This window comes from Styela clava, chromosome 13 (assembly GCF_964204865.1).
Source record: "Styela clava chromosome 13, kaStyClav1.hap1.2, whole genome shotgun sequence".
In the NCBI taxonomy this organism is placed as follows: domain Eukaryota; kingdom Metazoa; phylum Chordata; class Ascidiacea; order Stolidobranchia; family Styelidae; genus Styela; species Styela clava.
In genome coordinates this window covers 4,864,063-4,891,622 of record NC_135262.1, presented here as the reverse complement: position 1 = coordinate 4,891,622, position 27,560 = coordinate 4,864,063, and the positions used below count along the sequence as shown (strand labels likewise).

General features: G+C 35.5%; 3 protein-coding genes across 4 annotated transcripts; 2 read left to right on the top strand and 1 right to left on the bottom strand.

Annotated features, from left to right (window-relative positions):
* Positions 1–3,258: 3,258 nt before the first annotated feature.
* Positions 3,259–20,138, bottom strand: LOC120333004 (testis-specific chromodomain protein Y 2-like). 2 transcript variants are annotated; one of them, XM_039400349.2, is made up of 9 exons: positions 20,040–20,138; positions 14,907–15,054; positions 14,290–14,490; positions 13,772–13,875; positions 12,521–13,039; positions 11,703–11,884; positions 10,841–11,051; positions 9,493–9,636; positions 3,259–5,831 (listed from the first exon to the last, which is right to left on the bottom strand). In XM_039400349.2, the coding sequence occupies exons 1-9, from the start codon at positions 20,061–20,063 to the stop codon at positions 5,676–5,678; spliced, it is 1,689 nt and encodes a 562-aa protein (XP_039256283.2). In that variant the 5' UTR covers positions 20,064–20,138; the 3' UTR covers positions 3,259–5,675. The 2 variants fall into 2 exon arrangements, with proteins under 2 accessions (XP_039256283.2, XP_039256284.2); XM_039400350.2 differs by having other exon boundaries at positions 14,290–14,445.
* Positions 20,139–20,412: 274 nt separating this feature from the next.
* Positions 20,413–23,698, top strand: LOC120332163 (DNA polymerase eta-like). Its single transcript, XM_039399356.2, has 2 exons — positions 20,413–21,317; positions 21,606–23,698. Exons 1-2 carry the CDS (start codon positions 21,049–21,051, stop codon positions 23,611–23,613), a joined length of 2,277 nt encoding a protein of 758 aa, XP_039255290.2. The 5' UTR covers positions 20,413–21,048; the 3' UTR covers positions 23,614–23,698.
* A 708-nt stretch (positions 23,699–24,406) lies between these two features.
* On the top strand, positions 24,407–27,499 carry LOC120332162 (uncharacterized). The gene has a single exon (XM_039399355.2). It carries the CDS (start codon positions 24,438–24,440, stop codon positions 27,366–27,368), a length of 2,931 nt encoding a protein of 976 aa, XP_039255289.2. The 5' UTR covers positions 24,407–24,437; the 3' UTR covers positions 27,369–27,499.
* The last annotated feature ends 61 nt before the right edge of the window (positions 27,500–27,560 follow it).

The window sequence follows — 27,560 nt, the reverse complement described above, 5'->3', positions numbered from 1 at the left end:
ATATGCGATAGTAATAATGTTAACCCTTTCGCCAGTTTTGTTGTTCCTCAACAACAAATACATTTGTTGTGATTGGTTGGCAGGCACACACACTAACTAACCTATCAAACTGCGCGTTTGCTGACTACAACATGTAATACGAGCGCTTTGTGAACCTCCATAGTTTAAGATTGTCTTGGCAAATTTAGAAACAAGTAGGTTGAAATTTTCTTGATGCAGATCGAAAATTGAGCATGTTTGAAGACAGAATTTCGTACGATAACCTAATTATTGATGAAAATAAAAACTGGCCACGGTTGGTAGTTATAGTTCTGGAACAATGCTAAAATCATTTACTTAACATTACTTTGATAATTGACTTATGTGTAAATGTTGTTAACAAACAACATCATATTTATGACATTATGGGATGGCGATATTTAGCAGTATTAATTTTAGGGAAGTATTTTATTTTGCTAAAAGATTGTACAATTCATAGAGGATTGCTTACAGCAAGTTATTTGAACAACTAAATTACAGACACAACAGATCTACATACATTTAGCCACATACTGCTTGGAATTAAAAAAAATGTTTTCCAACTATTTTTCATTTTTGTAGAATATTTGCGACATTTATTGAAAACCCGGAAATAGGTCCTGTATCTTGCATTCACCAAGACAGGTAATTGGTATTAAAAGCATTATATTAAAATACATGCTGGAATTTGAATGCGCCAGAGAGAAAAACTTGCGTTGCATGCAGGGACGTGTAAAACTTTACTGCTACCCGGGGCGAGTTTCTCATAAAATGCCCCTCATACCTAACTTCAAAAATAATATGAGGGATAAACAAATTATAAATGTTATTATACATGAGTATATATATATGAATCAATCAATGATCAAGTAAGAGTGAAATATTTGTAATAATATTATTTCAATCATCTAACTAAGCAACAAACGCACCCTAAATAGTGCTTTCCAGGGCGGCTGCCCATATGGCCCCCACCTAGACACTCCCCTGGTTACATGTTACACGCAACTTTAGAAATGGCCCTTTACCAATCCAATTATTTAAAGCTGTTTTTGATGATAATTTAATGTATATATCATCTTGCAGAACACTCCAAGTTGTATTCAGAACGGAAAGTCGGACTTGACGAAATGTGGAGTGGGTGGAATTGCAACTCTTGGAGTTTTATGCTTGAAAGAAAAGTATGAGTTGGAAAAATAAAAATACATATTATGTTGATGATAAATCTTGCTATGCACTTGATTTTTAACATTGTGAAATGTAGATTGGGCATTTTAAATCAAATAGTAAATTTTCGAAATCGGTCCGGACGAAAGTTTCGAATCGCCGCCATCTTTTTTGTTTTTGTTTACTAAAGATCTGTCATTTTTTGTTGAGGCATATTTTTTCAATACAAACTGACATGTGAGTGATTTATTGATGAAACAGGTTCCTATTTCTGCGTGAACACAAAACCAACCGTCTGAGTGATGGAGTGTATGCTATCAGTAATTCAATAAAAAAAGTCGCATTCAATTACCAATTTTTCAAGTATATATTCGAGATTTGATTCGAAAATATTTTATATAATTCTGAAACCACTAAATATTTGAAAATGTCCAGCTCTAAATGCGAACAAATGTTAATGGAATTAGGAAAAATCAGCGAGGCAACTAAGAAGAGGATTCGTATATTGGCGCGAATATTCAATAGTTTCACATGAGCTTAGTTTAACACATATATATATATATATATATATAAGGGCCACAGTGAAGATCGGTATCTGAAAACAATTACATGAACGATGTTCGGAGAGTATAGTAAACATCGAAGGTGTATATTCTATGATATGCTGTCGTCCATGCATCGATTTTGAACCGCGTGCTAGTGCGGGTAATCATTACAAGAATCAATTGAATTTGTGCCCATTTGAGTCTCTTATTGTGAAATCCCCGCCATTATCTAGAAAAGAACTAGTACGACAATCGTTATCAATGTCTTCATCTTATCAAGACTATCCAATAGATCTCAATCTAGCGATATAAATATATTTGGATATTTTCTATCAATAAAAAAATCTGTAGAAGCGGATTTTGCTCGCTGTGTAAACATATATATATATATATAGCAAACATTTATGATCGGGAAAGAGAAAAAATTGGTCAGCAATATTTTTACATAAATTGGAAAAAAGAGCCTTTTTCGGGACTCAGAGAACATATAGACCATTTCGTTGTGTAAAGTTGAATAATGCCATTTTCAGTATACATGCTATTGACATCGTAAATACCTGGTGGTGAGTTATGAGATTTATGGTGAGTTAATTTGACATTAGTGTTCTTCAATAATACTCAAGCTTGGAAGATTCGTTTTGTCACATATCTTTTTCACTGCTAGCTTCAGTTTATATATTTGGCATTCTGACAAATGGCGTCGTTATTTTGGTGAGTTATTTGCGATGATGTACTGCAATAATACTCAAACTTGGCAATCTTTAGCGAATTTTTAATGTGTCATGACAAATGATTTTTTCCATTTTCTTTGCGTTTTAGTAATATTGTTTTTTATTATTATTGCGGTTGTGCGTGTGTAAACTAATGAATTTCAACATATTTTTTCAAGCGAATCAGCACAAAACTAACTTTGGGGCAAAACCCTATCAAGATTTTGTACGTTTAAAGCTCCGTCGAAGGTTTCCTCTCCCGGTTCTGTAGGATAGGATAGGATTTACATATTTATCCCGGGGGAGAGGAAAGCCGATAAGACGGCTTATCCATATGGTGAACCACGGCCTCTCGTCCGGTTACCATTCCAAGTCGGGTATGGGATTTAGTTTTTTACTGTATTGTTTGTTTTCGGAAGCATGGACTTGGTGGTGGAGGAAGCCGTAACCGACCAGCGGTTACGTGAACCACCCAACGACGGCGAGGAGTCCAGCAATCCTCTCGCACATAACTATCCCTGCATGGGATTCGAACCTGCGAACCCACGCAGAGCAATTAGAGGTGCGGTGGCGAGCGTATTCCTAACGCTTAGCCCGTTGAGCCACACCGCCACGTGTAATTGGTTTTTATAGGTTAGATTTCTACTCCTGGTATGCTGATTAGTTGAAATAAACTTATACTTGTTTCTGCTTGATCTGACGCTGACGATAGACTCCATGAATTGGACAACTACTGAACTTCCCTTCCCGTGCAATAACTGGAGCAGATTCTGGTGTCATCTCAAACTATGCTACCAGCCTATTGAAAATTACCACACGAATTCTCATTTACATTTATCATAAAGAAGAAAATGAAACACAAATGTTCATGATAAGACCAGTGAATATAACTACCTCGGTGGCGTTGAATAAACGAACGAAGATACCTCAAAAAATTATAATAAAATGAAAAAAATATACTGTTTTAGACAACAAAATGCACCAAGATTCGTAATACCAATGGACCCACCAGCAAAGATCGAACTCGCGCTCCCTGATTTACAAGACTGCCCCAAATATTCTAATAATACTCGAGTATGGGTAGACGTTAACAGCGCAGACATCCGAAAGGTTCAACAACTCCAGGGGTCGGCAACCTCTTGTCACTCGCGGGCAAAATTAAAGGTTGCAAGTCATTGGCGGGCCGCACATATTAATAGAATGTTAAAAGTCGAATAGATTATAGATGACCGATGAATCACATTTTATCACACAGATCAGAAGTTAAACTTTAAACAGCGCGCGAAAACTGACAATTTGAATATTTTTTGCGCCATTAAACCATTTGCACTTAGACAACTTTTCTGCATTTTGTTGTCATCTGTCTAAATTACAATTAAATTATAGGCTTATTAAACGAGTAATTATGAATTATATACTTGTTACTGTATAATATAATTTAGTCTGCACGTAAATTCTTTTGCGTAAAGAATATAATCGACAAAACAGCTATAATTTGTTACTATACAACATGCAAGCTTACAACATGATAAAGACATTGTTATTACTATTGTACAAGGTATGACTATTATATGTTACTCCATGGGTAGTCAATATTTTAATTTTTTTTAATTTCTTCAATCAATAAGTTATTACAATACACAGGTAAATAAATATTAAAAACGAAAATAGTAAACTTCAACAGAATATAAAAATACTGCAACCAATAGATTTCTTTATACCGTGCTCATTTTAAAACCAATTTGGGATGGTTAAAAAAACTAAACTGAAGAGTACATCAATTTAAATATTATAATGTAGCACGAAGCTGATAATGGATTCCAACTCTTGGGAAAGTCTTATTCTTAGATAAAAATTTCCTGCTGCGTGAATATTGTTGTGCGCGATTGAACAAAATCGCGGTCGCTCACCGTAATCATTAATTTTAAAAGCTCACCTCGACATTTGGCAAAAAGTATTAACCAGCACACTTAAGACCAAGCCGTTTAAATTAAAAAAGTAAATTTTTTGTTAGTGAAGATAAAATTGATATATTAAATATATAACGAAATAACCGATTACTAACGTAGCTCGCATATATGAATAATTGAAATGATTTGGCGGTATTAGCAGTGATTATTTATTATATCTGCAACAAAAATTCAAGTGGATCGTCGAAGGGAAATGAAAGTTCGCGCGCTTTAAACTAAGCAGCAAACCCCCCCATATGACCCCCTCTAGACGTCCTTGGTTGTGGGACTGTAGTTTTTATCAGTATAATGCCGTACATGCATCACACCCACAAGCGAAATGAATTACGCAATGAAACAAATAAAAAAGCAACGCAATAGCTCGAAAATTCGACGACATATCATGCATGATTGACAGTTTTATATCACTCATAATTTTTAAGTCTACAAACAGTTCACTTTGGTGACAGAAGTGTGTTACTTTTAGCTTCGACTTCCTTCTTTATTTCCGCAACAATGGCTAATCAACAGAAGTTGGACGTGACCAAAATTTGAGATTCAACTTTTCGCTCACACACTTTTTGACCGGATGACCTTGATGGTTGAAACAAATGTTGCCCTGTTTTGATGGTCCTGGGTTTTCATTTACATATTTGATAGTGCTGCAGTCTGCCTATTCCTCTGTCTATTTCAAGCATAGATTGAATACTCAAAACTAACGTTCTTCTTCAAGTAGACTCGGCACAGCAGTGATCAGACAGGACTGAAATCAGCTATTGGTGCTTTAATAGCTGCTGCACTAATATTCTAAGGGTACTCCCGAAGTATGTGAACCAAGATGGCGGAAACCGGAATGTAGTATGTGTACCAACTACCAGGTTAGGGTTAGGCCATAATTTCAGGTACAAATACTACGGGAGTCACTTGGCTAGTCCCCGAACTCGTAATAGATTTAAAATTAGAATAAAATTGAAAATTACTAAAATTGGAATGAAATTATGGCCTAACCCTAACCTGGTACACATACTACGTTCCGGTGTCCGCCATCTTCGGGAGTATCAATGTAAGTCAGAATGGTGGGATATACTTTCAAGTTTAGACCAGTTTTTCTTGAGATATTGGAAGAAATCCACAGGCTTGGCAGATATACAGCGGGCGAATGTAGTATGCTCTATCCGTCTAGCTATCGCATTTGTTGTATCCAGTCTTGTAAAATAAATAGCAGCAGCTAAAGAATTCAAGACGCTCACCGTCTATGGAGCTGATAAATACCGTTGTCAGCCCACGTTTTACTTGTTCTCCTGCCTAGCTATATACCTCATAATATATTTCACAGTTTCGGGGTCCATCCATCTTTCTTTTAAAGCAATGTATTCGCACTGATTGACGTGCTTCAGTCTCGATCTTTGTGAATTTCGAATAAGTTCTTTCGTCGTCATCATCGCCTGAAATGCATACCGAGTGATAATAATATAGGATGTCAATAAAATCCTGACATTTTCAAAATTGCGAAGGGAATTTATCGATACCATATTTTGTTTCGGCCCTCACAGATGTATTAAATGAAGAAAAATACTTAAATAATTGCTGATTAGAAAACAACAAACCTGGTTAAGATATATTGACAACTGACTTCATACCAAAATTTTGAATTGTAGAGAAACTTTATGGACCCTGTATATTGCTGACCTCCTATTTTATCAAAAGTTATACTCCACGAAAGACGCGATAAATATTTAAATAAGTATTTTCTCAACAACGGACCTATGGTAACTTGGCAGAAGTTTCCCGAAGTCACCATTATGATAAAACAAGCGATTATTTCGAGAAGCTACTTTGCTAATATACAACCAGATATCGGAATTTTTCTTCAAAGGCATATCTGTCTCTTCACGAATAGATAATCAGATAGGTCACTCAAGAAGAGCGTAATTCCCGACACCAGCGTAAATAAATCTATCCTATTAAAATAGAACTTCCTAATATGTAGCAGAAGAATCAGTCGACAGCGATGTCATGAGAAATGATGTTTTATCCCTTTTATAATATCTTTCCAGAAATAGAAACGAGGCGCTTTTTCGACAGGTCGCAGGATATAAGAAAAGCGATGCTTATTGCAAACAATAAAAGTTGCTTTTCCAAGAGGTGTTAAAATTGATGGAATTGATTTTTGTCCTGAAGCTATTTCAAAACTTATACCTATACCAGATGAAAAAGTAGACTGGTAAAATACAAGAGCCATCTTCGCAAATCTGGACCAGAAGCGGAATTTGGCTACATATCAGATCGTGCTTTGTAGTCGCACACCATTACATGATTTAATGCCAGATTTGTCAAACCACAGTAGTAAATCGAATAGACACGACAGGTACGGCCGCAATGGTAGGGGAACCTAAAGAACAGTGCCCCCTATGGATGTTTCCCCGAGCATCGATTTCCTTGTTTATTTCCGTAACAATTGCAAATCAGCAATAATTTAACAATGACGCAACAATTGGAAATCATGACGCCGCTCAGACACTTCTTTTGCTCAGATAGATATTCAAGCGTGGTTGTAAGCATTGCCTCTTTTTTGCAGTTTTGCGTGTTGTTTGTCGAGTTGTGCTTCCAAAAAATAGTTGCAATTCAATTAACTTAATTGTAAATGTGTCTTTCGAGGACCTCTAGTTTAGTTGCAATAATCAAAAATTGATATCGCAAAGCTTCGATAGACTAGCCTAAAATCAGCTGTCAGTAACTAACTATAAGTGGCACGTGGTTTATTGTTTTGAATGAAAATGATAACTTTGAACATGTGAGCAAGTTTGTAAGCGCCGCCAACTTTTCAAAACCATATCGAAATCAGCGTCGAAAATTTTGCAATGATAGAGTTAGGGAGAATCTTTCGGGCGTTAAGGGTCGCGGAAACGTCCATTGTGCGCTTAGATATGTTAGCCTTCAAGCTGTTTACTTATGGGGACCAGTTTTCACCTTCTTTGAAACTTCGCTAGATGCAATGCGCCCAGGGAACTCCATATATATTATTTTTTCGTTCCAATCTTAAAATAAAAAAGACAACGTGCGAGGTATGTTTTGATTTGTAGAAGTTGTTGTGTTATTTTGTGGACAGAGAATACTATTATTGTGGTGCTTTGTGTACAATACGAAATCACAAGATGTAAGGGTGTTCATAAAAACACGTTACAGCTTCAATTTTGTTATGAAGTTAGTTCTCAATGTATCTTAACCAGGTTTGTTGTTTTTTAATCAGTAATTGTTTAGGTATTTTCAATTAATTTTATACATAAGTGAGGGCCAAAACAATATATGGTATCACTATCAATAAATTCCCTTTGTAATTTTAAATTTTTTCTAAGACTTTATGGACAACTTATATATTTATTGATATCAGCTTAAATGTAGTGAAACGGGGGCGATTCGCGGAGTATCAGTAAACAATGCCTCAATACATCCGTTAGACCTATTACATCGACGTGGGATTCAATACCGTTCGGGATGTTTGTTATTATTGTTGAGAGATATCTCATCCTTTCTTGGAAATTGGGCATCAGATATCAAACAAATAGGCCTAACGTCTTATTTTTGTTTTTCTTGTATATACATGCGGCAAACTAAATCTAAACTAGGCGGGAGCGCTTTTCGCGCATTCCCGATGTATTTGCAGAATATTAATAAGGACAAGTAATAACTTGACCTCTTCTTGCGGTTATGAAAATCGTCTCTGTGAGACATTTATACATCAGATAATCTGGGCCTTATTGTTGAATTGTTTGTTTGAGAATATAGGTTTATTTATAATACTTCTAGCAAACATCACTGCAAGCGTGTTTCACTCGCTCAAGCATGCTTGCGTTTCATGCACAAAGAGTATAGATGCCAGAACATAGATGACGTAGCCAAATTTCTACCGTTACACTAATTGACACAAATTTTAATCACCCGGTAAGAATGTTTTTGAAGGGAACGTTGTCGAATAAAAAACATCTGATGCAATAATCTCGAGCCTCTCTGTAAAATAGCTACTACGAGCTCTGTGGCACTCATTTCCCTAACATTGAAAGACATTTATATATTATATATAGTGCGCTGTGCGCGGTCAAATCATTTTACAGCACGCACGATCATGGAATTATGTCCAAAAATCCAAGTTATAATCGCACAGCGAGAATAACTCTTGATTGCGATTATTGAATATGTCACCTATTTTTTCTCGGCGCTGTTCGCACAACGAACCACAACCATTCGTTGGTATAACATATTTCTCAAATATCGTTTCATGTTGTGTAATAAGATAATCGCATAATTTTGGAGCGGAAGGGAAACTGATTCCGTCAACAGCAATGACTTCACGTATGAGCGATTTGAAAGGAGAATCTCTGAGATAACTTGTCAAAATATTTTTATTTCCTTCGGTAGTAATGAGAGATAATGTCATAGAGATATTTATTATTACGGCGTAAAAAAATATAATCCGACGGAGTGGTTTTAAATATTTCCAGTTTTCTGACTCTCACACAAAGAAAACTAGATAATCATAACAACCACGGCTGTTATATGTTTAACATATCATTACTCATTTAAACATTTTTTTCATATAAATATCATGATGTTTACCATACACCACCAAAAACCAATCATCTTATTTCTTATGGTCTCATATTATTCACATTGATAGCAAATCAAATGTGACAGCACAATATCAAAAAATTGAATTTCAAAACCTCTAATACCACATAAATGCTAAAATATTATCTTGTCTCGAAAGCCGGAAACTGAAGAAGTATATAGGAGTTTTACCTTGGCCCTAAAGAAATAGTAAATGTAATGGTACAGCAGAAGTGTATGTACCAATAGGGAAGTTACTACGGTAATTTTGTTCGCCTACTTTACATCAAGTTGTATAAAGGGACTGAAAGTCTGAAACCTATGGGCAGGGCGTGGGTATATTCACTTGACTAATACAGACAGTCGCCTAACTCGTAGTAGAAATAAAATGAGGAAAATCGTAATAAAATTATGGCCTAACCCTAACCTGGTACATATACTATGGGAGTACCAATTTAATTAATATAAATAAATAATAAATGTATTGAAAAAGGGACTCACGTCTCGAGACTTCGTCGTCATGTGTTTCAACATAGGTAGTACGTTTCTCCCTAAATGGTCATGAGTGTAGACTTCAGAAACCAATCCTGCGGCTTTCGCCTCTTTCGCCGTCAAAGTTACTCCATTAAGAAGCATATTATTCGCCTATGAATATCAAACTAAAATTCACTAACACTGGATTGAATGTGGAAAATACTATTGTGAATGTGGTCATCGAATTACCGATAACTGCATATATTTATATACCGTATTATAGAATTCTTTATGATTAACCATTCCTATTCAAATTCACTAACACTGGATTGAATGAGGAAAATACTATTGTGAATGTGGTCATCGAATTACCGATAACTGCATATATTTATATACCGTATTATAGAATTCTTTATGATTAACCATTCCTATTCAAATTCACTAACACTGGATTGAATGAGGAAAATACTATTGTGAATGTGGTCATCGAATTACTGATAACTGCATATATTTATATACCGTATTATAGAATTCTTTATGAATAACCATTCCTATTCAAGCATAAAAGTAATCCACTACGTACACTTTAACACATATCCACTGTTACATGTTCTAAATTATAACATTGCTAATACCGTGTTTCCTCGAAAATAGTCCTCCCTTGGAAATAAGACCTCGCATGAATATTAAAAATGATCTTAATATAAGCCCTAGACGATAGCGCAAATTTTTTTTGACCTAGTCGATAGCAAGAAATCGTTCCTACTCGTTTTAAAGGATTAATAAGCTATGTTCAGCAGTTATTTTAAATGAAAACGTGGTATTTATAAGTAAATGGATCTCGGTTTTCATATTTTGTATATTTGAAAATCTCGTTATTCTCTACATTGTAATTTTGTTTTTGATAAATGAAAATAAAAGACATCCCCCAAAATAAGCCCTAGTGTTATTTTTCGAAAAAAAATTGAAATAGGAATCTGTCTTATTTTCGGGGAAACACGACATTGTCAAGCTATTCAGTTTTTTAATCCGTTACAAGAACACTACAAAATACTCCGTGGTCACCAATCCATAATTCTAATATAAAAGTAACCCCCCACCACTTTGAGTTTAACAGAAATACCTTTCTTCCTTAAGCGGGTAAAAGAAAATTTTGTCATGGCTTATCTCACATCGCTGACAGGTGAATCTTACACAACTTATGTTACACACCAGTAATAAAATGTTGCGGTGACTTCATAAAATTTACCAAACGAATGAAGGAGTATTGCTTTTTGCTAAAAACCTATGTCGTCATGTCTCACATATGATATTTTCACACGATGCATGGATACCAATTCTCTTTGACTACAAAAGTTTGAGTAAATCAACTTACCAAAGAATGGCCTAACATCCTCGGGAAGATATAAGATGAACACGCTTCCGGGGTCTGTCCCATTTCCGTATATGGGGTTACAAAATATGCGCGTTCAGAAGCATACACAGTGTCAAAATGAGGCAGTATAGAACATCCCAGACCAATTGCTGGGCCTTGAACTGACGCCGATATCGGCTTAGGAAAGTCGATCAGGCAGTTTACAAAATTTCTAAAGAAAAGTACGTCGACATGAAGAATTATTGAAGTACCGTGCGCGCACAAGTCACTCCACAAAAATCTATTGAAACATATACGGTCTGAAAAGTACTTAAAGTTAGGACTTAAAATGAAATATAAACTTTTCAAAAGTTGCATAATTGGGAACACAAGTAATTATGCTATACCAATGGATGTTTCCCCGATCATTTCCTTGTTTATTTCCGTAATTTTTCTGGGATCAAGGGCCGGGGAAAATCCATAGACGTATCCAAGATAGCGTTATGTAATAACCAGTGCGGAGAAGATATAAGCAATTAAATCTGCACGGTGTTGTTTGCAAACTTATATTCTTTATTTGAATCATGAAATTACAAACTCATCAAACAGTCGATTAACATTTCAAATATTGTCATTGTTAGAAATTATATTCATTTACAACTGTTCCGAAATCAAGTTTCCAGGAAATAACGGAACGCAATAATCACACATACAAAAGTTCTATGCATTTCTCATTTTTTCAAATCACCAGAAAAGTAAAATTGGGTAAAATTTATTAAAATAATGGCAAATGCAATTAACTTCTAGGTATCAGTATAATAATTAGCATGTTCATTAAATACTCCGCAAATACCTGCGATTTAAAAAAAAAATGTCCCCTTACCTTATAGATGCAGCACAGTGTTTAATTAATTCCAAGACATTGGCATTGGTGTTGATTCTATCAGTGAGATATTTTAAATCAAACCCAGTACAAAAGTAATCGCCGACAGAACTGAACAAGACCAAAGAAGAACGAGGATTCGCCGCAACTGAATCCAGTAATCGTGTCATTTCGTCCAAAATCTAAATAGTTGCATTTTAAAGAAGAAATCGTTTACTCCTAATTTCGCCAAGGTGTTATACGTTATATAACCGGCGCATGTTTGTCACCGAGTATTGGAGATATAAAATGATCAACCAGTTCAAGGGAACGGTTGTTAAAACAACTGATGGGAACTTGTTAAAAGCAAAGCTACTCATAGTAAATAGGTGTTGACTGTTATTGAAACCGGGTCACATATCATAAAAATTTAAGGACCTGATAAGCTTTTCTGGAAAGGAATTCGAAACGTCGCCAAATAACACCGTTTCGCCTACATCGACTGCGCCTATTTATGATAAGATATAATAATATTATATGCCAATTAGAGCAATTACTCAATTAAAACGATAATTTTTATTACGATGTAACGAAGGATCTTTGCAATAGCAACTTATAAAATGTACTATTTGTAATTCGTTTTCTGATTGTAGTTTGGTATAGTTTATGATTGGTTAAGAATTGTGATGCCCTAACTTTATATAATTATTCTCACGTCAGGTTTTCAAAACACCAAGTAAGTAAGAACGAGAAATTTAACCAATAAGTAGACCTTCTAACTACTTTAAATCTAAATAATCCATTAACAAACTCAAAGTAATAGGTAAAATATTTCCTACCTCTGGAGTGACCGTATTTTTCCTTGCTTCGTTTGTCAGAATAATCTCAGTACAATGTCCTCGCTTCAATATTTGAACGTTCTCGTGTTTGGAAAGGCTTCCTCTTAAAGAGAATTTCCTATCCAATATATCTTCATATTTAACAGAATTTGGCTTCAAAGTGAAGCCTGTAGCTTTAGATTTGCTTTCGGCGCTGCGAGGAACTTCGGCGCATTTTGTATCAATTATGACGTCACCTTCAGATTTCGAGTCTTCGCTTCCGCTTGATGATGGGCTGACGTCACGGCTTTTACGCCAAGAATATTCAAACGTTTGATGCCGAGGCTTGATGTATTCGTGGTCTGTTGAAGGGGGACTGGTGCAAATTCCATTACGTGTTCCAAAATTCCCTCGTTTTTGTGTATCTAAGAAATTACTCAAAGCTTTTGACGACATCGGCGTCAAACTGACTTGGACATCTTGAGGACGTCTGATATATCGTCTTGTCGGCGCAGGTGAAGATGATCGACCACGTCGTTGCTAAAGAGGAATTACGCTGTTTACAGGGTACGTACAAAGGATACTCCCGTAGTGTGTATCCAGGTTAGGGTTGGGCCATGATTTTATTCCGATTTCAATTTATTTAGTTCTATTACAAGTTCGGGGACTGTCTGTGTTAGCCAAGTGAATAAACCCCCTTGGTCATAGGTTTCAGTCCCTTTACACAACTTGACGTAAAGTAGGCGAACAAAATTACCTCCATATTGGTACACTCACTTCTGGAGCGTTGTACAAAGTGCCTCACTATAAGGAAACACTCATTGCAGGGGAAGTCTGAGTGAGCCAGAACTAGAAATAATCTAGGAAATTACGTCAAGTAAAAATCTCGAGACATTAAGCACAAGTTAGATATAAACTATTTTCGACTTCTTATAACTTAATAATTTGACGAATCTCAATATTCAGAGTATGCCCATGTGGCCATGTATGGTCATCTACAATAAAATCTCTACGATTAACAGATCTCTTAATTCGCCAGGTCTTATAATACAGCAAAGAGTGCGCGAAAAGCCCTATTTAATTAAAAATCACAATATTCTTGTAAATTATTTAGATTAAGAGGTTCGATGTATCGAGAAGAAAGAAAGCCCGAAGCACAACAAGTTAGCTACGAATCCTCCTGAACTTACTTAATATTCCATTAAAGGGAACTTGAATGAATAGAAAATTATTCCATGAACATTTACAGATACTGAATGCTAAATAACCAACCCGAAGACTCCGGATAAGACGGGTTCTTTTGGGCAGAAGTGTAGCAGATTCTTGAGTATTTGGTCGTTTCCTTGGCACCACTGACGATCTACTGCTATCGCTCGCTGAAACGAAATAATAAAGTATCCAACTTTAACTCACTGTTTATTGAATAATATAGCAATAGTTGTGCATTTATATGATGACAAGTTGTTTTAAGGTGCAACTTTCCAAAAACAAGTTTAAAAAAACGATGAGATGGTAGTATAACAGTACAAGATTAAACAGCGAACTTCTCAATATTTTATTTTCGTGATGATATCTGGATTACTTTTGCTCTGTCGATTCATATCTTATTTACTTGATTCTAACGTATTTACTGCAAAACAAAACCTAATCTAGTTTATGGGTGAGAAAAGGGACAAAATATAGGAGTTTTGAAACACATATTTACAAAAAGGTAATGAACAAGCAAATATAATCACACTGGTTTGGCACATATGAGATATCAGAAAGTATTTGAAATGCAAGTTACATACCATTGCTTCGTCTTGAAGAGTTGGATCTATCGCTTGCTGCTTTTGGTGGTGAGTCAAGAGCTCTTATTGGTTTTCTTATTGTCCGCCTAGGCCTGGATTGCGACGAACCGTTTGCCTGTTGTAATCTTCTTTCCTGTGGCTGCGATGACGACGGTTCTTTTGAAGAAATTAGAGTTGATGATGGTCTGGTACGTCGTTTCACTTACAGGTAAAAACAGATTGGAAGTCCTTATCCACACAACTTTTTACATAACGCAACAACTTTGTCGTTTTCGGAAGCAATTTTTTACTAATTGCAGCCCGATAGGTGATTTTGCTTAAACATAACACAAAAAAATCATCGCAATTTATTTATAAGGTTGAATTACCAGTTCATTCAGTTATATTCTCTCGTCGAAGTTTAGAAAAAACTATGATAAAACTAAAAAAAACATGTTTTATAAGCCTTCTGAAGTTCAATTGGGACCATAAACGATATCTTATGTACCATATTCCGAAGTAAATGTAGACTTTTTTCAAAAGAAAACTATCACTATCTTTCGCCTAATCTGGAGTTTATGAAAATAAAACTTTGCTCCATACAAAGGCGGTAGTTACATTATTCAGAATCGATTTACCTGCATTGAAATCTTGAACCAAGTCCATGCATGATTGAAGATTCGATAGTGGCTCCCATGTGTCGTATTTCTTTGAATAACCTTTCCATCTCACCAAATATTCTACGCGATTGTTTCGATATTTTCGCTTATTCATCAACCGCTCTACCTGTAACGATAATTTAAACTGGTGATAAATTTAATTTTGACACTAAATTTGACTTGTCAGTTATGGTGAATATTTGAGGTTTTAGGTAATGCACATTTCTGTATTAATTTGGTTCTTACAAGTTAGTCACAACCAAAACTAAAACGGACAAAAGTCATTACTTAAAACAGGTACAGTTTTGAAACAAAATGATATTCCATGGTATATAATGACAGAAGATAAAAGTCCATTTCTGAATAAGGTCACAAAAGCTACTTTGTTTTTACTGCGGCACACATACGTGTTCTGGGCAGCATGGACGAGAGCAATTATACGCATAACAGAAATTCCGCACTATTGACATTTGAATGGAACATTTATATAAAGTTCATTGTGAGAAGTTTGATGGGAGTAAATTGTTCTTGGTTTCCAATTATGGCATAGCTGGCAAAAACACGAAATGTATAACCGAACTTCGATACAAATAGTGTTTTATCAACCACGTATATTAAGCTCCTGCAAATTATACATGGCAATATCAGCTGCGGTAAATTCGCACATTTGTTTGACAAAGTATGTAGCTGACTAAGCATGCGAAATTTGACATGTTCTAGAATCTTCTAAGCCTTTCTCCTTACTAACACGCGAGTCGGTAAATAAAATTCGGAAATCCCACTTTATTACGCAATCTTTATCGGCCGCGATACATGTCGTACAGTCTCGTTGTCTATGTTAGATCAGTATGTGCTTGTAAACTGCTCATATTTTCGGTATTTCAAAACACAAAGTGCGGAATGCTACCTTTTAAATCATTAACCTTCCTATCAGTTTAGGAATTCTGTAAAACAGCGATTAAACTGTTTTATTTCAATAAGTTGGTCTGCGACACTAATGGGTAGTTTGTACCTGATAAAATTGGTATATCCTCTCAAAGCTACAATTATTGTCATCGGGCAATAGGCTACCTATTAAGATAATATGTATATAATACTTTCATCATATTGTCGGTGGTGCGAGAACAATTTTCCGGAAAAGTTGTTTTACGAGTGTCAAACTGATTATCTTTTCATATTGTTAATTCGAGAACGCCTCTACTTTTCACTGTCATTGATGAAGTTTTCACGTGTGAATTTATCAAAACGCAATTCTCAAAACAGGGCCCTACCGAAATAAGATCATTCAAATCAATTTGAGACATTGTGATGAACGGTCATAGGATGAAATAGATTGTTTCGTCCCCGATCTTCACACTTATATCTTTTCTGGTGAATGCCTGCTCGACAAGTGTTGAAACACTTAAATTTAAAATTGAGTTGAATGTACCATTGATATAGCATCACGTGTCTCATAGCCATTACCTCGATATTAGAGGATGAATGAAAGTTCAATGGAGTAGAAAAATAAAAGTGAAGGTCTAAGTGTGCCGAATATTTTCGTACGTAAATAACACTTTTGTCTAGAATAGATGAAGAAAAGGCAGTCGCTGACTCATCATCATTTTGAAAAATCGCCGTTTCCAAAACCATACAATTGAGAAAAATAATCGACGTCGCTATCACCCTATACGAAAGCAGTCGAAATCAGCAAATGAATAAACAAGTTTGCCTTCGAGAGATTTTGCTGCAACACTCCGGACTCCTCCACTCTTGTTCATCAAATTATCTCATATTCGATGAAAGCAACATGCGAATTTATTCATTGCATACCGTGTGGAGTCCAGGCACAAAATCCCGAAAGCACAGTTGATACAGTACAACGTAATTCGTGTACATCGCTTTATGGTGTGTATCAGTGTGTCTGTATCACGCAATTGCCGTGAAAGAAAATTCGATGAATTACAAGCATATAAGTTGAGATTCAAGTTTGTCGAATATTTTCTCTTAGAATTTAAAATTTTTCGCTGTAAGAATAGAAGGCAGCATCTGATTGTTCATTTAAAAATGTTGAATCAAATAATAACGCAAGAAGTTCACAGCAAAGAAGATAATCGAACAATACTATCATCCTATACGACAGAAGTTAGGACCGGAATTTGAACAAAGAAGTTTTCTTCGAGAGATTTTGATGCAACTCTCGTAACTACTATAAGTAACCCTTGTTCATCAATGAGAACAGCGTGCAAATAATTCATTGCAAAACCATGCGATGTATGAATCCAGATGCATGGAATAATATGGAATTATGGAGAATGTTGAGATGAATGAATTAGTCAAGTGCTCTTTGATCTGAACTGCCCCATTTGATGCCAAGTCGTATCTCGGTAGATAGATATGAAAAACAACGCGTTGTGTTTTTTGAAATTACTTATCCCTTCTAACCATGCTTCTATTCATTTATTTATTTATGTAGAACAATATTCACTTCGTCGTCCGCACTCCAAAATAGGGAGTGTTTGTTCTATTCGGGAGGAGCATCTTCTTTTTTATTAAACAGTGCTGAAAGTAATTTTTCTACTAATGAAAATCCTCAAGCGAAAATTTTCGTTATGAATAATTGCGAGGTGTACGACTGCAAATATGCTTTTGTGAATGCGAAAGCAAGTTGAAGATTGCTATTTATTTAGTATTAAGAATAGCTTTAGAGTAAATTGTCAAACATATTTCAATCAGTTTTAAACCCGTACTATAGCTTTTCAAACTTTCATGTGTATAGTTGTTTCGCATTGTGCATGTTTCTCCGATAAATTAAATGTATATCTTATTGGACACGAAATGTACATATGGATCGTTCTGTTATTACGTTGTTGTTCTCGTTGATATCTTTTTTCCTATCGTCATGAACAAATCGCTTTTCTCATTAACTATTAAACCAATTGCTTTGAAATTTCAGGGATTAAAGATTGTATTTTTCGCTGGAAGACTATTACTTTTATTAATTTCAAAAATTTATGTAGGCTTTATGAGATTCTTTTTTGTGTGCGATGACGATTCATCCAAAATTGTGCACCTTGTGGCGGTTTCCCTTTCTTGTTAGTCGTGAAGAAGGAAATACATGCAGCCTACTGTGACAGATTGCATACTCGTACTACTTTGTTTTTGCATTCATGTCTATATTTTTGATCCTCGCTCACTTGTTTATTAGTAATTTGCCTTTTTTAATAAATGATTCTTGTTTTTCCTCACGCTACACCATTGCAGTGATTTATTATACTGATACAAATGACATTTTATTTTTGAAGGGCGGGAAAAAGTGAAGGTTTTTGATGGAATGAATAAGGCTCATAACGAAATACAACATATACTTATAACTTCAATAGAGTGAAACGCAAGAGCTACGGAATTGTCTTCACATATACGTTTAAGGTATAGCAATAAACAAGTCTCAACTATTTTTGATATATATATCTTTAAAACAAAATATACGACTTCCTGTGACACCCCACAGTTCGTCATATGTTGGCTAAAACTAAGTCGACTACGGTGAAAATTAGGTTCTAATAATAGCGCACCCACACAGTTCGTCATATGTAGGTGAAAACTATGTGGACTATCGAGGATTTACCGACGGAACATTGAGAGCACGCCATTATATCTATAATTTACAATGTGCATCATAATAACACGAAAAATGAAATTGTTTTGGTGAGTTATGCTTCCGGTTAAATGGGAATATTGTAGGGACTTGGTAATGATTTTCTATACTTCCTCTCAAAATCCTATGTTTACATTTAGGAGACGAAAGATCATTCGTATGACTGATCACGTCAACCAGGAAGGGAAATACTCACCAATTACACGTTCCATATACACGGGCTTAGAATGCAAGCTTGGGAATTGTCATGGATAATTATTGCGCGGAGAACAACCGAAAAAGCAGACTGATGAATATGAGACTACGGCGCCGCACAAGTTAGCCGTAAACAACTATCGCCTGGGAGGAGTCCAGCAATCTTCTCGCATAGAAGACCACTTTCGGAACAAGCAGGATAGTAAACGATGCGACGGCAAACATCTCCTTGCGCGCCGTCGAGTCTGGATATGGCGGGGAAGTATAACGATGTTGACGCACAGTCATCCAGTGCGGAAACCACGGAACCTACGCGGTGCAACAGAATGACGATTTCACTTTTCGCCGAAGTACGGCCCCGATTGTATAGCCGGGACTTGAAGAGTCTATTTCCGGCAAAAATAGTTCTAGTAATCGTAACTGATCACGGATTGGAACTCGTCTCCGATATACATGATACGAAGGGGTGCAGCGACGAAAAGTCCCTCGAGCCTTTTTAGTTTATTTTCCGATTGTTTAGCTAGATCTGAACAAAATTTCTTACGAAACCTGTATGTCCGCTGTATTGAAAATTTCGGTAGAATGTGAAATATAATAAGAATAGAAAGATTTGACCGTCAATTCAGCAATTAGGAAGCTGTTGGTCTGTGATGCACGTCTGTTGTCTTCAGCTAAATCTCTGATTTTGTTCTTATCGTATCGCAATCTTTCATGCGAGTGTTATCAACACACCAGCCTTTCATCTAAACTCATTTCAAAATCGTCCATGACTTGGCATATTAACGTGTACAAACATGAATTGGTTCAGACAGTTTCTGATAAATATCTACTTATGCCTGTCTTTTTGTGCTTGGTAATATTTGACATTGTGTTATCCATAGTAGGCATCATAAATGTATCATCTTTCAATGTTGTAAAAGCATTCCAACTGATATATCCTAACGACATGGTGAACGTAGCCTAATAAGACAACACATACACGAGCGTTTCAAGCATAATAGGTACAGTAATAAACCACATTGTGAAGTATATAGTCCAAAGTTTAGTTACAAACACAAAACAACCTACCTTCCTCGTACCTTTTCTGCAAAACTCCTAAATTTTGGCGCATAAAACGACAGTCAATCCAGGCTTTGGGCGTGGGCCCTTCGGGCAACACCGAAATCACGGCTTTACATGTTGAATTAAACGATATTTTGCCCAAAATGAATTAACATGTCACACAAAATAGATAGAAAAATAACTATTGAATATAAAAATATTGTTTCTATTCCACTTACCTCAAAAAACGAATCCCTAGGCATGTTGAAAGCCGAGTCCTACACAGACAGAACAGCTAGCTTTTGACTTCCGCGACTCGAGTAAAATTTCCCATAAGCTGTCTAGCGCGAACTAGTGGCTCGCGAATATACCGCGATATTTATGGCTCTTTGACATCTTAAATCAAATTAAAAATGTATCATTTCGAGTTTAAATTTTAACAAAATTTGTGGAAAAATATTAATTCATATATTTGTTTTTTTTCGTTTATTTTTAAATCTCACAAAACGAACGAATATGGATCCAAAAGTCCTCTATTTTCAGTGGCCAATGGAGCGTGAGTGTTGCAATTTATGCAAATAAGTTTGCGGGGGTTTTATATTTTCCGCCAGCTCCCGCGGTCCCGTTTTCTGGTCGTACAAAAGAGTCTCACATGTGTTTTGCCCGGATTTAAGTTGCAATTGTATCATGTTTGGAAATTTTTCATATGGCATCACAGATTGGCAGCAAAACCTTATGTGTTGTGTGCAACATAAATGTTGTTGAAGATTGTAAACAATTGATTTTCACTCATGATTATGTAGAATTATTTTGGAAATAGTAGCCTAAGTAGATTACCGCAGTAATGAGAATTACGTAATGTTTAGTCTGAATGTAAAATTAAAGGAATGCTTTGGAAATATCCTTACTATTTTATTCAAAAAGGTCTAAACATGCATGCTTTTGTATAAAAAATATTTTATAATTGTGATACACACCTAACATAGGTACGGTACTTCTAGTGGGCGTAACATTGTTTGTTTTCGATCTCATACTATAACTGTTTTGGTATTTTCTAACTTAAATTCTTGTTTTTACATGTTTAGATTTAAAAAAAAAGCTGTTGCTAGTGGCAGTGTATTGTCTTGGATTTGTGGAGTTAATTTTAATATTCCAGCTACTTAAAATTAACTTCTACAGTAGTTTTGGAACACAACACATTTGTAAGTCTGCTGTTTATCAGATGTGATAGGTTGTATAATTGTCACAATGTCGGCATTCAATAGAGTGATTGTTTTAGTTGACATGGACTGTTTTTATGTTCAAGTTGAACAAAGACGAGATCCAAGTTTAAAAGGGAAGCCTTGTGCTGTTGTGCAATATAGAACGTATCGTGGTGGAGGAATCATTGCTGTTGGTTATGAAGCTCGAGCTGCTGGAGTGACTCGTGGAATGATGGGAGATGATGCCAAAGAACAATGCCCTGAAATTAATCTCTGTCGAGTGCCAGAAGCAAATGGAAAAGCAAATTTAGACAGGTATTTCACTTTTATAATAAAAACATTATGTAATGATAAAATATTGATTTCTGGCTTCTATTTTCAAGTGTTAAAACTGTAAAATGATCGAAATAACTGCTTTTTCTAAATTTTCTTTTTTCAATATAATACATTATTAATTAATATGTACGGTAATATCAAAGTAAAGTTAGTAACCTATTTCAATACTTGACCTAGACTGGCAACCGACTTTTGGTTTTCCCTCCATCAACTTTCCTCTCCCTCTGAGCTAATATGAAAAATCTTATGCTTTTCATCCTTTTAAAGGTACAGAGAAGCCGGTGCAGAAGTGATCAATGTATTGTCACAGTTTGGCGGTCGAGTAGAACGAGCAAGCATTGATGAAGCTTATATCGACCTCACAGATGTCGTTGATAAAATAATTTCTCAAAAAAGAGAGGGAGATTATTTGTCTACTCATAGACTACTCAACACTCATATTGTTGGATGGCCTGTTGAGTATAAAGAAAATGAAGAAAAAGAGGCTGCGAGGTTTGGGGGGTTGGAAGAATGGTTAGGTCTAATTTCATCTGAATCTTCAATCAATGAGAATATACGATTGGTGATAGCCGGGGCCATCACTGAGGAAATCAGGGCCGCTGTTTATCACCAAACTGGTTTTCGTTGTTCAGCTGGTGTTTCCCATAATAAAATGTTATCAAAACTTGCATGTGGTATTCACAAGCCAAATAAACAGACTATTTTACCGAAAGAATCAATTACTTCACTTTTCAGTTCGGTAAAAATTGGAAAAATTCGAAATTTAGGTGGCAAATTAGGAAAATCATTAATGGTAAAATTTGGTATCAATTTTATCGGTGATGTGGGACAAATTCCTATTCAGAAACTAGTTGAGGAGTTCGGCCATAAAAATGCTTATTGGCTTCATGAGGTTTGTCAAGGTATAGACCCTGAACCTGTGAAAGAAAGGCATGTGGCACAATCTATTGGTTGTGGAAGAAATTTCAATGGTCCAGAAATGTTAAACACAAAAGAAAAAGTCAATAAATGGCTTGATGCATTGCTAGTTGAACTGTCTGAAAGGCTCGAAAAGGATAAAGCTGCAAATAATAGAATAGCAAGAACATTGACTGTTCATGTTGGACTAGAAACTGGACAAACCCTGTCCCGATCGGGACCGTTGTCAAGCTATGATCGAAACGATTTACACCGGCAATGTCTTCAACTTATTAGGGCTTTAGATACAACATCTTCAAGCGATAAAAGATGGCTGCCTGCGCTCAACAACTTGAGTGTGAATGCAAAAAAGTTTGACTCTGTCATTGGAGGGTCTTCAATTCTGAAACATACTTCTAAAATGAAGCAACCATCTATTATAGATACTGTGCAAATACCTACTGAGAAACCTTCAACTTCTGAATTACAGTCAGTAGCACAAACTGAACCTGAAGAAGTCCAAAATGAATTGTTCGCCTCTCAAAACCAGTGCCTGGAAAAACCTGAAAATCAAGATGTAAAATTGATTGAAACTGGAAGCCAGAAAATTGATAAGTTTTTTAGTGAGAAATCGAAAGATAATTGTATTTCAAATATGAACAGTTCTTTCAACAAGTTGACGCAGAATTCATCTCAGTCCACACCCACAAAACGTGATGACGTTTTCTTTGTTGATCAGTCGAGCCAGAAACAAAAATCTATTTCACCAAAGAAATCATTTTTTGAATCTGTTAAAAAAACTGTACAAAAGAATGGCACCGTTTGCAAAATTGATAAAATGTTCTTAAAAGAAAAAGAAAATTTGACAGAGAAAGCTGCAGTTTCATATACTCTACCAGATGGGCCAGTTTTTCATCCTTTATTTGGGGAAATAGACAAAGACGTTTTTCAGCATCTTCCTTTGGATATTCAACAAGAAATTTCAAAGTCGTATAAAATCACATCTTCTGTTATTTCATCCTCACCGCTGACTTCGTCCCAATATCAGCAAGGTTCATCAAAACATGGTGACAAAGGTCAAAGACTTATTTCTAATTTTATACCTAGTTCTCAAAATTCTCCTGAAACATCGTATATATCGCCCCAAACTTTACACAAAAAACGTAAAAGCTCTGGTCCTAGTCCACTTTCTAGCAAAAAGCCTAAAACTAAGTCACCTAAGACAAGAAAAAGTCCTGGTTCTAAAGCCAAGATGCTCAGTTTTTCATCGAATACAAAAGATGAAAGTGTTCCTTTAGGATTTTTCAGACAACGATCTCAGTTAAATAATGCAATTAGTAAAGCATTAACAAAAGAGCCCCGGAAGTTTAACGGTTGAATTTTGGTTAAAAACAAGATTTTTAATTCTATCTCAATGAATCAGCAGTGAACACTGAGTCAAACATCCTGTGAGTGCTAATTTATTCAGCAGGAATATCTTTATTTAATAAAGTTGTGTGCAAAATTGAGCAGTAATTAGTAATGTGAATGTCAGTATTCAATATCAATTACCGGTAATTAATTAAAATTTATTTAATATAAAAAAATGACGATGTTATAAGAAATTTTTTAATATTTGAAAGTATGAATGCAGCTTATTTGTCAGAAAATGTTGTATTTAAAAAAAAGTGGTGGGCTGTGGCGCAGCCAGGGGCGGTTTCGGGTCGAACCACCCTTTTAAAATTTTGGGCAGTACAAAACAGTATCATAAATAAGGTGTATGATTTGCTTAAAGCTACCGCTAATTTTGTTAAAACTGCCAAAACAGCTAATGTAGCATCGTTGGGATTAATAAAACAATTCGGACATAAATCTGTCAATGATAGACTTCGTATTCTAGCTATATCCACAAATAATATAACATCTTTTAATATTTACTGCCATGTATCTCATCAACGTTATTATATGCCAATGTGTTATCTTTTTTATTTTAACTTGAATGCAAACATTTTCGCAGTTGTATTGCCTCAAACTTATCAAATGCTGTCTTTGCTGCTTGACTGCCTTTTGCCTAATTTTGTGTTTTTTTTTTGTATTTGTATTACTATTTGTTGATTTTTTAAATAGTTTATATTACTGTATTGAAGTTTATATTTTTCATTTTTTTTTATATTAGCTTTTTTCTTTAGCCTAGAATTAAGTATTACTAGAAAGCATTGGGGAATGTCTTCTTCAGAATCAGATGATCTTGAAGGATTTTTTGCTTCTCTGCGACCAAACAAAGATAAAGATAAGTTCCGATTGTCATCTGGGAGTTTGGATGAGTTTGTGGTCAGTGATGATCATGTGTCATTTGATGAGGAGGATTCTCACAGTGACATAGAATCTCCTAAGAGGACCCAGGATTCTCAAGACAAGGATTTGAAGAAAACTATTGACATGATTTCTCAACAATCTTCGATACATATTAAGGGAAAATATGACGGAAAACAGAAAAAAATTCAATCTTCTAATGATATTGAGATTGATTTTTCTGCTTTGCGAATATCACGAAAAAATGAAGACGATTCATCTACATCTGAAAGTAGTGACGAATATATCTCTCCCAATGAAAAGCATGTTTCGGAGAAACTCAATAAGTTATCACATGATAACGACAATAGAAATCAAATTGGTTATTTCTGCAAGCCTTCTCCTGAGAATCCCTTATCTTCAAACATCGGCAATGATTCTCTGCAGAACACCAATAATGTTTCTCCTGAGTTTAAACTGACTTTAAGTCTAAGTGATTCTGACCTATCTGGTGTAGATTCAGCTGAAGATAAAGATAAGGTTTTATTTTCAGCTGATAAGGAGTCATCTGATAGTGATAAAGCAGGGGAGGATGCCAAAAAATCTAGGAGAAATACTCGAAAAAAACTAAGTAGCATCGGCTCTCAACAAAACACCAATGATAACATTTCATCTGTAATAAAACTGACTTTAAAGCAAAGCGATTCTGAATTATCTGGCACAGATTCGATTGGAAAAGAGGATGAGGATGAATTATCAGCTGATAAGGAGTCATCTGATAGTGACAAAGTAGATAAAGATGCAGAAGAATCTAGAAGAAATATTCGAAAGAAGCAAAGTAGCGTCGGAGAAAAGTTTTTCAAACCTGCATTGAATAATAGTCTTTCCAAACGAAATACCAACTCAAGGAATAAGAAATCTGAAATGAAGCATTTGGATGAATTACGAAGACGTGGGAGCTTTACTCCTCGATCTTCGTCAGTTGCTAAGAACTCAAACAAAAAGTCAGTGGCGACACCCAGGATTGTTTTTTCTTCCGACGATACCAGTGATGAAGAGTGTGATGTTTTTCAAAATGTTGATATTGTAAAAAATCTCGTACCAGACGAAGTTAAAAATGATCCTATTATTCTTAAGGAAAGGCATAATAATATAACTCTAAATAAGCCTGGAAAAACTAAATGTAAATCTTTGAAAAAGTCACCGAGGGTTCTGTTGCCTGATGAAGACTTTTCTAGTCTATTAGACGAATGTGATACGTCTGGTTTCAAAACTAAAAGAAATCATAAAAAGTCATCTCGAATACTTTTACTTGCTGACGATAATGTACCAACTTATAACATAAACTCTTCCACAGGTAAATTTTCTAGCTTGTCATTAGAAAAGAAACCTAATCTTGGAATTTATGAAAATGAAACTGCTTCGGCAAACAAAACAAATAGCAAGGGTCACGCAATTGATACAAAGATTTGCTCGAAACTTTGTGGTGATATTGGGACAACTTCTGCTTCTGAAAATGGCTTGAAAGCTCAAGAAATAAGACCAGATGCATCATCAGAAAGGGAAGTTCCTGACTTTCTGCTATCTGATGAAGAGATCGTGTCATCAGCTCCAAACACTGGACAAAATCAGCCATCTAACCGAGCAATATCAATAATATCTTCAGCTAAGAAGACATCAAGGATTCTAGTAATATCAAGCGATGATTCTGATAATTCTGATCTCGATAATGATGTTATCTTTATTGATGAAGATACTGAAAACAGAGATAAGGAGAATTTAGATAACAATATTTTTGAATCACCTTTACATTCTAATATCGAAGCAAATTCTGTCTTTGATAGTCCAGTTAGTTCATCGGAGAAAAAAATTCCTAATCCAATTCCAGATTTGAAAGATCCTGAAGAAGACGATTATACTCCCCTTGTTGCTAGAATTAATGGTGGGAAGTCATCTGCTCTCAAAGATATACAAAATCAGGATTTTATACCACCAAGGCGTAAAATATCTGAACCTAATTTAGGAAGAAAAACATTTACGCCTCTACGAAAACCGCCAAAATTATGCTACACTGAAAAACCTGTTAAACCAAAAACTGTAAATTTAAGAAGCAATGGTATCCCTTCTAACATACCATCCAATTGTGAGAAAGGTTCTGGTTTTAAAAGGCAACGGGAGTTAGTCACTAAAATTCTTTACGATTTTTTCAATAAAACTATTTTCATGGATCGTTTACCAAAAGATATGATCGTGGAATGGGATAAACGACTTACCAAAACAGCTGGTGTTACGAAATGTTCATCAAGAACTGTAACCTCAGTTGAAAACGGTATTCGATGTGTCAGTAAAACGTACAAAGCAATGATATCACTTTCAGAAAAGGTTTTAGACACGCTACATCGATTGCGAGATACTTTATGCCATGAAATGTGCCATGCCGCTGTATGGTTGCTCGACAATCAGAATGACGGCCATGGTCCTTATTGGAAAGCATGGGCTCGCAAAGCTACATCCGCACACCCTGAAATGCCAGTGGTAAAACGATGTCACAGCTATGACATCACATACAAGTTCCACTACCAGTGCACAACTTGTCGTAAAATTTACGGCCGACATTCAAAATCGATCAAAGTGGATAAACAAGCTTGTGGCATATGCCGTGGTAAACTTGTCTTGCTGCCACCGACAAAATCTGATGGCACACCAGCAAAAACAAGACAGCCGAATAAGTTTGCGATGTTTGTTAAGGAGAATTATAAAACAGTACAGCGGGCCAACTCAGTAGGAGGAATGACTCCGAAGCATTCGGATGTTATGAAGGCTCTCAGTGAAAAATTTGCTACTCTGTCGACTAAAAAATAAACTGTATAGATTCTCTGGTAGCTTATGTGATTATTCTCGTTCAATTGTCAGCATATTAATGTTATCTAAGGAAATTATTCCCATGCTTCATTTGGACTGGCAACTGGACAATAGGCTGCAGTTTGTTGTGTGATTAGGTCATCCTTCCCTCCATGGAATAAATATGAGAATTTCTCCTTTATTGTGATATTT